At 40.8% G+C, this 13,279-nt stretch overlaps 1 protein-coding gene across 4 annotated transcripts; it reads left to right on the top strand.

Annotated features, from left to right (window-relative positions):
- The first annotated feature begins 1,935 nt into the window (after positions 1 to 1,935).
- On the top strand, positions 1,936 to 8,595 carry LOC133392131 (uncharacterized). Of its 4 annotated transcripts, XM_061650892.1 has the most exons (4): positions 1,936 to 2,114; positions 2,302 to 2,429; positions 2,666 to 2,712; positions 2,778 to 8,595. In XM_061650892.1, exon 4 carries the CDS (start codon positions 6,932 to 6,934, stop codon positions 8,432 to 8,434), a length of 1,503 nt encoding a protein of 500 aa, XP_061506876.1. In that variant the 5' UTR covers positions 1,936 to 2,114; positions 2,302 to 2,429; positions 2,666 to 2,712; positions 2,778 to 6,931; the 3' UTR covers positions 8,435 to 8,595. The 4 variants fall into 4 exon arrangements, with proteins under 4 accessions (XP_061506876.1, XP_061506874.1, XP_061506875.1 ...); XM_061650890.1 differs by having other exon boundaries at positions 2,666 to 8,595; XM_061650891.1 differs by having other exon boundaries at positions 2,302 to 2,712.
- Positions 8,596 to 13,279: the final 4,684 nt, after the last annotated feature.

The following is a 13,279-nucleotide window of genomic DNA, read 5'->3' as shown; positions in this document are numbered from 1 at the left end:
TTGGTAGGCGATTCTGTAAATAGTTTGCTGTATTAATTGTTTCAATAACATTCGTTCAAACCTGCATCAATAAGCATACATTTTGCCATTTCAACTAACGTGCGATTCTTTCTTTCCGCTACTCCATTTTGCTGCGGGGAATAAGGGGCTGTTAGTTGCTGAATTATTCCCTGATTTGCAAGAAAATCCTTGAAAATCTTTCCAGTAAATTCACCACCGCGATCAGATCGTAATATTTTGGGTTTCTTGTCAAATTGAGTCTTGACCAGTTCAACATATTGTTCAAATTTTTTTATTGCCTCGGATTTTTTATGTAACATATAGATGACTGTATATCTGCTATAGTCATCTATAAATGTTAATAAATACCTTTTTCCTCCCAAAGTGGCATTGCGCATAGGTCCACATATATCTGTATGAACTAGATCCATCACTGCATTGGTTTTACGTTCAGATTGCTTCGGGAACGGAATACGCTGCATTTTTCCTTTCAGGCAAATTTCACAAATATCCGAACAAGTACAATTCTTGAATATAATTCCTCTTGATAGTTCCGTCATTTTTGAAATACTGTGACATCCAACATGTCCCAAACGACGATGCCAAACGTGTATACAATCAGTTGAATTAACCATAGCTACTGAATTTTCTTCTCTTCCTAGGCATAATACGAACAAATTACCAAATATCTTAGCTACTGCACCAATTATTCCACCACGTTGGATTTGTGCACCAGCCTGGTTAAATGTAATGGTGTATCCTTCTTGTACTAGACGTTTCACTGATATTAGATTTGATTTCATACTCGGCACGAATAGCACATCCTTTAACGTCACAATTCGTTCATTTCCGCTTCCATCCAGCACGATCAGCCTACCTGATCCACATCCTTTTGATTTTGATTTCATTCCATTCGCTACGCTTACTTCTTCATCGAAAGTTTCATCCAAAATCTCAAAAAAACTTCTTTCATTCGAGATGTGACAAGTAGCGCCACAGTTTCTCTGGTAGAGATATTTTTCTGGTTGTAAATGCCCAATTTCTCCGCTATCTTCCTCTGATATAATTGAAACAACATTGGCTTTTTCTCTGTCACTAACCTGCTGATTTCTCTTTGCTGATTTGAAGTGCTGTTTCCGTTAATTCAAAATCAGCTCGATTTTTTTGTTTTTCCACTCGTCAATAAGCTTTCCCTTCACTAAATTCAACGTCAAGTCTTCATCCGGACGAGCTTCTAATGCTGTTACAAGTACATCATACTCCTCGGGAAGACTACTAAATAAAATAGCAATCACCCATTGGTCATCAAGTATTTTTTCAGGAGACAAATTATTCAATTTTTCAAATAACTCCGTTAGTTTCGTATTGTGTGCATCCATATCGCCACCTTTTTCTAAACGCGAGCCACAGATTTTTCGCATTATCGGTACCTTCGTCGTCATAGTTTTCTTCACATGGAAGTCTTCCAGTTTTTTCCATGCATCCGCTGCATTGCTCGCCTTTTTTATATGAATCAACTGGTTGTCTTCAACGCATAATCCAATATGAGCCATGGCCAGCTCATCCAGTTTACTCCAAGCTGCCGTTATTGGTTCCGGTTTCTCTTCTTTCACGACTGACCAACATCCTTCCTTTATGAGAAGAAGTTTCATTCTGAAACTCCAATTCTCGTAGTTGGTACCATTCAATCTTGCGAACCACACTTTATCAGCCATTTTTCCTCGAAAAATCCAATACCTTTATCAGCGTAGACGGTCTGGGCCCATAACCTTTTGGAATTTTCTAATAAAACAATGGACACAACTTAAACTGTTCTGTATCCTTTTAAGTTACACAGAAAACTAAAACCGTTTATTCTATACTATAGTCTACTTTGATTCAACAACACAACGTTGTATACTATGATATCCAACAGTTCTCAACGTCAATGATATGACTATCAAGAAACGTATGCTCCAGTAGTCCGAATAACAACAGTGAGGACCCTACTGGCAGTAGCAGTGCAGAAGAAGTTCTATCTTCATCAGATGGATGTGCGGACCGCCTTTCTGAACGGAAATCTTTCAGAAACAGTATACATGCTACAACCACCAGGATTTGAGAGGGGGAAGAAGGTATGTAAACTGAACAAACTGAACAAATCCTTGTATGGTTTAAAACAGGCACCGCGGAGCTGGAATGAAATGTTCCACAATTATATGTTGACACTGGAATTTGTACGGTCAGCATATGACAGTTGTTTGTACACTCGGAAATCTACGAAAGCTGTGATGTATCTAATCCTATACGTCGATAATATAGTTTTGGCATCCACTCTTTGGAGGAAATTCGGTTGGTAAAGGAACAATTGAAAAGGAAATTCGAAATGGACGATATGCAAGAAATAAGCAACTTCCTTGGAATGAAAATTGATTACGACATGGCTCGAGGTACGTTAAAAATTAATCAATCAAAGTACGTGAAGGACTTGTTAAAAAGATTTGGTATGGAAGATTGCAAACCATCGTTAGTACCCCTAGAAACCAATTTGAAGTTAACACGCAACCATAACATGGAGGGAACAACACAGCATCCGTACTGTAAACTTGTAGGATGTTTAACCTATTTGATGATTACGTCTCGTCCAGACATTAGTATTGCAGTTAATTATCTTAGTCACTTTCAGAGTGGTGCAACAGATGAACACTGGACACATCTAAAACGTGTACTAAGGTATTTACAAGGCACAAAGGATTATTTCCTAGAATATCGACTTAATCAAGAGGAGCCAATTGTAGGATTTGCTGATGCAGATTGGGGTAGCGACATGGAAAGTCGTCATTCCACAAGTGGCTACATATTTCAAATTTTTGGAAACACTGTTCTATGGACCACAAGAAAGCAAGGAACCATTGCATTGTCATCAACAGAAGCGGAATATGTTGCGTTAAGCCAATCATCCTGCGAAGCAATGTGGTTAGAAAATCTGCTTACCGGATTTGGCGTGCATTTGAATACTCCGTTAATTATATACGAAGACAACCAGTCGTGTATGTATATTGCCGAAGAGCCTCGCGAACAAAAACGGATGAAACATTTAGACATCAGATACAACTTCATACGAGAATGTATCCAGAACGGAAGAATCCAACTAAAGTATATTCCAAGGGAAAACCAACTTGCGGATATGTTTACGAAAGGGCTTTCTTCAGCAGTTTTTACGAAACATCGATTTGCGATAGGTCTAAGAGGGGGTGTTGGAAAAACAAAGTAGACCATTGCATATACGACGGGTATAAAAGAAGCAGCTTCAGTGATGTAGTAGTTTAGTATAATAAACTGTAGAGACACATTCTAAACTCTTTAATAATAATTAAATCAATACAATAATAAATAAATAACATTAGATTCACCCAAATGATTCCCACACTTAGCGTTGCCCGAAACAGACGTGTTTTTTTGTTTGCGGAGCTCGAGTGGCGTATATAAATCGTTCAGAGTTGTAACAGTGTTAGTGTCCGTGCAGAACAAGGCACTACATTGCCGAGCTTTAAAAAAAATCGCTCACCCGATTCATCGTCATGGATTGTGGTAAAAAGCGACGTGGAAGACCACCAAAAGCATCAACAATACGTCACAATATTGGCAACAACAATGTGACGGTAGAAACCAGAAATTCGTTCGAGTTACTAAGTGATAGCGAAGATCTTCCTCTCTCCTCGTACAATGCGAGAGCAAGTGTGCGTAAAACCGAACGTGTACCTCCAATCGTCGTGACCGGCACATCTGTAGGCGATGTCCATCGTAAAATAACTGGTGTTGGTGTAGTTAATTACACAACAAATACTACCGTGAAAGGTATCGTAGTGCATGCTACAAACACGAGTGATTTTCGTAAAATAATAGAGGAATTCAAAAAAAAACTTCGACGCACTTCTACACGCATCAGCTTGATGACGAAAAAACCACAAAAATTGTCATCTTTGGCCTCCCAGATTATCCTTTGGAAGAAATCAAAACAGCACTGGAAGAAGTGCATGTAAAACCAACGGCGATAAAAAAATTGCAAATTCGTAGAAAGAAATTCAACGATCAGATGATGTATCTATTACATTTTGTGAAGGGTTCAATAACCCTTAGTGAACTCAAAAATATTCGAGCAGTGAACCACCATCGCGTATTTTTTGAATATTACACATCTGCAAGCGGGCCAATGCAGTGTAAAAATTGGCAGCGTTATGGTCACGGTAACGCAAACTGCCACCGCCCACCTGTGTGCGTGAAATGCGCTGGTTCACACGCATCCAAATCCTGTCCGCTTAGCTAAACTACTACTAGCCCAGACGGTAAAATAGCGCCGACAAAGCTGCGCTGCGCTAATTGCGGTGACCACCACACATCCAATTATTCAGACTGTCCTACACGTGTAAGCGTAACTAAAGCAACTAAAGCGCCACCTAAGGCAGCGCTCTAGCAGCAATCGAACACGACATCGAACATGAAAATATATGGGATTTGACATGTTCGATTTGATAAACAACAAATCGAACATGTCAAATCCCATACATTTTTCATGTTCGATGTCTTGTTCGATTGCTGCTAGAGCGCCGGGTAAGACGAAAGAATTCAAATACAACGAAAACAGTTTCCCCTCAATAGGAAATCCGCCCAAGCCACGCCAAGTGACGATTAACTATTCAAATGTGTTCAATTCAAAGAAAAACACTTCTACAGGAGATTTCGACATAAATTTTGAAGAAATAGGCCAAATTGTCGGAGACGTATTTACACATTTAAGCGAATGTCGCAACAAAAAATATTTAATTTCCGTAATAGTACAGATAACAGCTAAATATTGTTCCTCCAATGGCAAATAAAAAGGGTTTAAAAATCATGTATTGGAATGCCAATGGCATAGCCAGCAAACAACATGAATTTTTCAATTTCATGGATGCAAATAAGATACAAATAGCAGCTCTGAATGAAACATTCCTTAAATCTAATATGCGTTTTTCACATTGCAATTATATTATACATAGACTAGATAGAGAAACTACAACAAAAGGTGGTGTAGCTATAGTAGTCAGTAAAAATATCACCCATAAATTACTTCCTTCATTCAAATTGAAATCACTAGAAGCCATAGGCATACAGTTACAAACTGATAGAGGAAAAATAAGTATAATATCAGTATATAATCCTGGAGCAAACAGAGATTGTGAGAGTTTTAAAGCAGACGTTAACCTATTGAGTGCTATCCCAAACAGTTATTTCCTTTGTGGCGACTTTAACGCTAGACACAGGCTATGGAATTGCCAAAGTGCAAATCGGATGGGAAAAACCCTTTTTGAAACTTTACTGTTACGTTCGCAATTATTAAATTCGTAACGGACGTGTCAAATTGTAAATTCGCGTGGTGCGAGATCACCTTAATCTAGAAACCGGGTACGCTGCGTGTAAAAGCGGAATAAATATGCGACACATACATATACTAACATGCGGCACTCACGCGTACGTACACTTATGTGCTAATTATCCTCGGAAAGGATACACTAACACCCTAAAAATGTATGGGCTTCCGGGGGTATAAAAGGGACCGAACTTTTAATAAACAAACCATTCGGATTTTGCAACTCTTAGAAACCTCGTCTTTTTTAATTTTGCATATTCGGATCAAGAAAGAAATCTCTCATCCCTCTTCACCCCCTTCTGCGGCATAGGCTCCTCAAATTACTTGAGAGAGCAACTAGCGGGAAGGTTTATTATTGGTGTTGAACGGTTGAGAAGATCGCTGTTACCCGAGCGGGTTTGATTTACAAGGCCGCATCCTTCGCGTGGCCCACAGATCCGTTCGCCGTCGTAACATTTGGTGGCTCCAGAGAGGAATCTTCGGCGGCGCTCTAGCAGCAATCGAACACGACATAAGACACGAACAAACCCATATAATCATATGGAGGTGCACTGTCAGACACAAACAAACAAACAAGACAAACCTCGAGTCGAACATGTCAGTTGATTCTGTCTGTGATGTTCGATACCCACCTGTGCTGTGAGTACCTTGGCTGTCAAACGCTTCACAGCTACAGTAGATAGAATTCAATGCGGGACATTTTCAAGTTTTTTTACGTAGTTTGTCTCTTTTTCTTCTTAAAATTGCGTACAAAATATTTAGAATAGCTATCAATAATATTTGCAATGCTTCACAATCAATTATAACATCAAATATACAGGTTTGAAACGTATAAAACTATTACGTGTACACAATGCATGTATAAGCACTGTATGTGTTTTGGCATGGACGTTTGTTTACATTTTTCAATAATAAATTTGAATGATTTTTATGTTATTTTTGATATGAATAACTAGTATATTACTTGTTGAATCTTCCCCCTGCAGATGGATGTTCATTTAAACTATGAAAATGCTTCATTTTCGAGTTGATAAGATAGGCGTATTGCAGTGCATCATGACAGGTCTATAAGACATCGAACAGCTGACAGAGCACCTATCGAACAGAGTCGTGTTTGTTTGTCTCGTTCGATTGGTCCCAGAGCGCCGCCTTCCTCACATTTGTATGGTAGAGAGATTTGCCCGTGGTATGAAAGCTTCCGCAAATTCTCTAGCCCTCCACATTCTCACCGAAGAGAAATTTCTTCGCTCCTAGACGAACCTATCCTCGCTCCAGAGGAAGCACTCACACTAGGAGGAAGACAGCATCGCTTCCGATAGGATTGCTTCCGCTCTCCACCTACGCACTCACGCATACGGCTCCATTAACACGTGTGCAGCTCCAGCGAGCCGCGTATGCGATACGTGAGAGAGCACTACGAGAGAGCTCCAAGGGAGAGCCCTTTGCGCACCGTTGAACCTGTGCGACATCGCACACCCACACCACTGATAAAAATCTGTGCACTATACACGCACACGAACTCATCGGCACATTAGCTACGTCATGACTACGAAAAGAAACCTTACCCCGTTCTTCGATAACGACAATGGTAGCTGCCGCTTATGCAGCCGGATTGATGATCCCAATATGGTCCAATGCGACGAATGCGATCGCTGGTTCCATATGGCATGTGCCAAACTGAACCGGTTGCCTAAAGCAGACGAACCATTCTTGTGCATAAAATGCACAAAAGACTATGCTAAGATTAAGGCTCCAGCGTCGACTGGCTCAGACCAAAACACGGCAATTGCAGCCCTAATCGAAGCGCTTAAAGGTAGCAGCTTAGATACAAACACATATCTCAAACGCTTGACCTTTGATCAGCTACCTGATTTCGATGGCAAGGCCAAAGAATGGTTGGAATTCAAGCGTGCGAATGAGGAAACGACTAAGCAGGCTAAATATACAAATGTTGAAAACATGACCCGGCTTCAACACGCCCTTAAGGGAGAGGCGTATAAATGCGTGCACCGTCTATTTCTCGAGCCAGATAACGTGCCGGAAATAATTACGAAGCTCGAAGAGCAATTCGGCAGAGCAGAACTCGTGTACGACGAGCTGCTTAAAGACGTGCAAAACATACGTGTTGAAAATCAGCACAAAATACCTGATTTGTCCGACGCGATTCAGGACATGATCACTAACATAAAGGCAATAAATATGCCTATGTATTTACAAGACCATCGCCTCGTAAATGAGTTGGCTTGTAAACTGCCTACTGATAGACATCTAAAATGGATCGAATATAAATCCACCAATATCAAACCGGGTGTTCTTCCATCGCTGGAAGATTTTGGCAAATGGTTGCTGCCTCAAGCAAAGGTACTTAAAGAATTGCCAAAACGGCCAGAAAGGCCAAAACACTCGATGAACGTTCACCAGTCTTCAGCGCACAACACAAAAAGACCGTTCAATCACAACCACTTTGGTAACGCACAAAACAATTCACCGGCCACTAACACATACGCAAGAAATGCAATAGATTACACCGCACAGAATTGCACAGCCGCACGAGAACGCGGCCCACATCCATGCGAAGAAACGCATCACCGTTTGCACTTCACAGCCGATGCGGAGGAGAATTGTCATCAAGAACAAAAAATACTTTACCAAATTGTTCCGGTCGTGTTACGCAACGAAGATAAAACGCTGAAAACATTTGCATTGTTAGATTCAGGGTCATCATTTACGTTGATCGAGGAAGAAACAGCTAATCAGCTTCAGTTAGAAGGGCCGACTGAGCCGATTACGATGACGTGGACACAGAATTTGTCCATACGAGAGAAAGAAAGTAGGAGAGTAAGTTGCCTAGTGAAAGGAGAGAAGGAGAAAAAAGAACGGGTCTTGGAAAAAATGAGAACCGTGAAAAATCTCCAGCTCCCGAGGCAATCAATCAATTGCAACGTTCTCAGAGAGAAATGTTCTCATCTGAGAGGAATTGACATCAGCGATTACGAGAGCGCAAGGCCAACTATAGGGGAAAGCGGGGCAAAATGGGCATGTTAAGCAGTTTACTGAATATTCCATTGAATATGCCACAAAACACAATTATTCATGCATTATTGTATGCCTCCACTATTTATCTATGGATTAAAATTGCCACATAGAATGAAAACAACTTAAAATCATGAAAACAGTGTAAAATAAAAGTTGATGTTTTACGAGAAGCTATTTTGACACGCGGGGTAAAATGGGCATAGCCCTGGGGCAAAATGGGCATATGTAAATAAACAGTGAAACGTCAAAACACTGGGGTAAAATGGGCCACAACAACTGCGCTTAGGTAATGGTCTATGCTTTTGCGCACCGTTTCGTGAATTGTATTTTCGTTCTATCTTTTGTTTTGCTGGTCAGGAAAGCCCTTAAAATTCTTCCAAAAATATGTTATCAAAATTAAAACAGTTTTTACACGTTTAAATCTACAAAATCGATTCTTTTGAAGCTGTGTCTGTTATCATTATTGAGGCGACAAATACAACACCATAGCCTCACCAAACGCCATTTGTCAAAAGTATCTGCCCATATTGCCCCAAGCGTAACTGCCCATTTTGCCCCACGTGAAGCATTTTTGTATTTTATGTTATATTAGTAAAAATACGCATTCGATCGCCTTGCTTTCTTCAGACAAATTGTATAGAAATATCATATCTTTAATAATATATAATGTAAAACTTCAACGCATCCCTGTGACACTGGGTTAAGCTTATTTTCGAAGTGACAAAAATTACATCAATATGCTACTAAACCTTATTTTGCACTTTTCTTGGTTATTTTTTGTGTTAGGGTTATGAAACTTACATGGTGTTCATAAAACACTCTAATGAATACATTTTGAGCATTGGAAAGTAGCTCTGTAGTCAAATAATGCTTAAATAGAGGGTGCCCATTTTGCCCCACATGCCCATTTTGCCCCGCTTACCCCTACTAGTGTTGGGAATTTCGTTAAAAAAAAGGAACGGAACGGAACTAGTTCATTTTTCAAAAAGAACGGAACGTGAACCTGGGGTGCAAAAGAACCGACCAAGAGCTTAGAAGCCAAACTGTCTTCCGGGGGGGGGGGGGGGGGGGGCAGTAAGCTATACCAGCTGTGCATTTAAAGATATAAGATATATATTTATTATCTAGCATTTTTTAAACTTTTTAGATGCGAAGACCATTTTCGGTCAAAGCCTTCCTGTACCACTAATAGGCTTGGCTATCAGTAACTTATTAAATGCCCATAGCAGGATAATCATCCCAGCGTATGGGATAGCGTTATTGAGTGCTACGAGTTGACGATTGTATCACGAAATTGACTAATTATTTGAATTACACTTACTATTTGAAACAAACAGTTTTTCACACAAATCGTTTACAAGATCACGGCACTCAAACGGTTGTCGAATGGAACAGAATGCTTCGAATCGAATGGCCAAATATTGGAATCATGCCGAGTGCCAAGATCATGTGGACATCGTGGCATAACAAATAAATACATTTTATTTTTCGTTGTTCATACTCGCATATTATAATACATCTTTTCCAACCCGTTCTACCATATTAGTACAAATTTTAATTTTATAATAGTTATTTGTCTAGATAAGACAAACTAAATTATAACAAAAAGTAGAATAGATGTTACAAATTGCACCATAATACCAAATGCAACACCATTTTTGGTTTCGCTTATCACGATTTTTATAAACGATACGCGACGAAGTGCGATGTATATTCCTGTGAGCATGGGAGAGTGCACAGGCAACACATACTGTATGCGAGAAAGAGTGAACAGTTATCTTGCATGCAGCAAGCAACAGCCGAACAAAGCCGGTTTTTTCAAAGAACGGAACGCACGAACGATAGCACCTAACGAACCTAAGCATGCTAACAATATTGAAGCGGCAAAGACCGGAACGGAGTGAACGGAAAGAACGAATTGAACGGAATGAACGGTAAGAACGGAATGAACGGAAAGAACGAAATGAACGGAACGGAATGGAATGAACGGAATGAACGGAACGGAACGGAAAGAACGGAAAGAACGGAATGAATGGAACGGAACGGAATGAACGGAAAGAACGGAAAGAACGGAATGAACGAAACGGAACGATTTTTTATAAAGGATCGGAACGGAACGGCCTACATAAAGAACGGAACTTTTTTACTAGGTTCGGACCGGAACGGCCAACACTAAACTATACTAATTGGTCTCGATCATAGCCATCTACTAATACCACTAGGGCGCAAAATGGGTCGAAGCGACGAGCCAATGGCAATCAAGACCAAGCTGGGTTGGACTGTCTTCGGTATGAACGTGAAAGGACACGAAGCGCCTCATAATCAGCCGATGATCCACTACGATACAGATAGTACGATGATATCAAAAGAGATCGATCGTGGAAAGGAAATAATCCAGAAACCGTTCGTGGAAACGGTACCGAATCGAGCTTGGTCCGAGGACCAGCGTATCGCGGAACCAGATGAAGAAGATCGCGGTATATCGATCCCCGTACTTCACCATCATGAAGCTGTGGTTCCAGATTCTTCTAAGGCACCCTTGCCATTGTGTGGAACACATCCCCACAACCCCTCACCACTACACACCGGTGTAGATCATCTTGAGCCCCCTGACATCACCACGCAACGATTTGTCGAGAGGGAAGTGCGACAACCCTGCCCAGGCGAATCGGCAGCGGTTCTGATGGAGATGAGGATCAACCCACAACCATATGTACATCCACCGCTTACCAACGAGGAAGACGAGATCCTGTCGAGACGAGGAATTGGCTCCCTGACTACAAAGACTCTTCGACACAGGGGGAGGCCCCACCGACGGAGGGCTTTGCTGCGGCCTGCGATTGGGCTAGCGAGCAACGCAGGCAGCCAGTGAAATAATCGCTCACTTTTTTATTTTCGTAATTCACGAGAATGAATTACGAGGGGAAGGATGTTACGTTCGCAATTATTAAATTCGTAACGGACGTGTCAAATTGTAAATTCGCGTGGTGCGAGATCACCTTAATCTAGAAACCGGGTACGCTGCGTGTAAAAGCGGAATAAATATGCGACACATACATATACTAACATGCGGCACTCACGCGTACGTACACTTATGTGCTAATTATCCTCGGAAAGGATACACTAACACCCTAAAAATGTATGGGCTTCCGGGGGTATAAAAGGGACCGAACTTTTAATAAACAAACCATTCGGATTTTGCAACTCTTAGAAACCTCGTCTTTTTTAATTTTGCATATTCGGATCAAGAAAGAAATCTCTCATCCCTCTTCACCCCCTTCTGCGGCATAGGCTCCTCAAATTACTTGAGAGAGCAACTAGCGGGAAGGTTTATTATTGGTGTTGAACGGTTGAGAAGATCGCTGTTACCCGAGCGGGTTTGATTTACAAGGCCGCATCCTTCGCGTGGCCCACAGATCCGTTCGCCGTCGTAACACTTTACAAAGAGGAAATTTTTCGATTCACCATCCACATAACCCTACATACTTTCCCAGTGATGAAAATCGAAACCCATCCACTATTGATCTCGTTCTCACAAACAATTTACACCAGATAACATCACCACGAACAATAACCGAATTTACATTCGACCATCTTCCGGTTATCTTTGAAATATCCTTAACCAATAGCTTTAAACCGTGTGGCAACAGTATTCCAAACTACTCCAAAGTAAATGTTCCTTTACCGCATAATGGTAATAATGTTAGAGATAACAAATCTGAGTTGAATTTTCGGAAAATGAACTTAGAAAAATTTAGGGAAATCATAACCAACTCTGATTGGAATTTTTTAGAAATTAGAACCGATTCTCCCTCCACTGTGGACGTAGCGGTGGAGCAATTTAGTAATATTGTTAAGGCAGCTCTCCCTTTATGTTGTCCTCGTTCTAAACCCTCCTCTCGCCTTTCTTGGTATGATGCTACATTGCGATCATTAAAGGCGGATAGGACACGTGCCCTCAAAAAACTCGGTTCAACTCCTTCTGAGTATAATCGTAGAGTTTTCAAATATGCCGCTTCTGCTTTTCGTATTTATAATCGGGCCAGTAATAGGTTGTATCTTGGAAGGCTTCAATGCATGTTATACCGTAATCCTAAACTTTTTTGGTCTTATGCCAAGAAGCGTCGTAATCCCTCTTCCCTTCCTACTTCCATGTCGCTCGGTTCGGTCACTACAGACAATGCTGCTGACACCTGTTCCCTATTCGCTGAGCATTTCGCCAATGGTCTGTCTAGACCGGAGAGTCAACCTTTGACAGAGTCTGAGGGCATATGGCCTGGTTTAAACTCCGTCGCATGGGCTGAGGGTATTGTCAATGTTAATACAGTCTCTGAAGCTCTTAAAAAACTTAAGCCATCCTTCTCCCCTGGACCGGATGGAATACCAGCCTCGGTTTTAAAAAAGTCACCTTTTCTATTCGTCCCTCTACTGGTAAAATTATTTAACCTATCTTTGTCCTCGTCTTCATTCCCTTTATTGTGGAAGCGAGCATGGCTAGTTCCCATTCACAAAAAAGGTAACCCGTCTGTCATTTCCAATTACCGTGGCATCTCAATACAATGCGCAATAACCAAGGTATTTGAGAATATTATCCATACCTATGTGTTTAAACTCACCTCTTCTACTATTATCCCTCAGCAACATGGCTTTTTTCCTAACCGTTCTACAACAACTAACCTTATGTCCTTCACCTCTTTCGTATCATCCCAGTTAGAGTCAGTTAAACAAGTTGATACTATTTATACTGACTTCAAATCTGCATTTGATCGTATTCCTCATTCCTTACTTCTAAATAAAATTTCACAACTTGACGTCAATAATCTTTTTGTATCTTGGTTACGTTCTTTTCTATGT

The sequence above is a fragment of the Anopheles gambiae genome, chromosome 2 (assembly GCF_943734735.2).
Source record: "Anopheles gambiae chromosome 2, idAnoGambNW_F1_1, whole genome shotgun sequence".
Lineage (NCBI taxonomy): Eukaryota > Metazoa > Arthropoda > Insecta > Diptera > Culicidae > Anopheles > Anopheles gambiae.
Note: the sequence above shows the minus strand (reverse complement) of the source record. Positions and strands in the feature narration are given on the sequence as shown.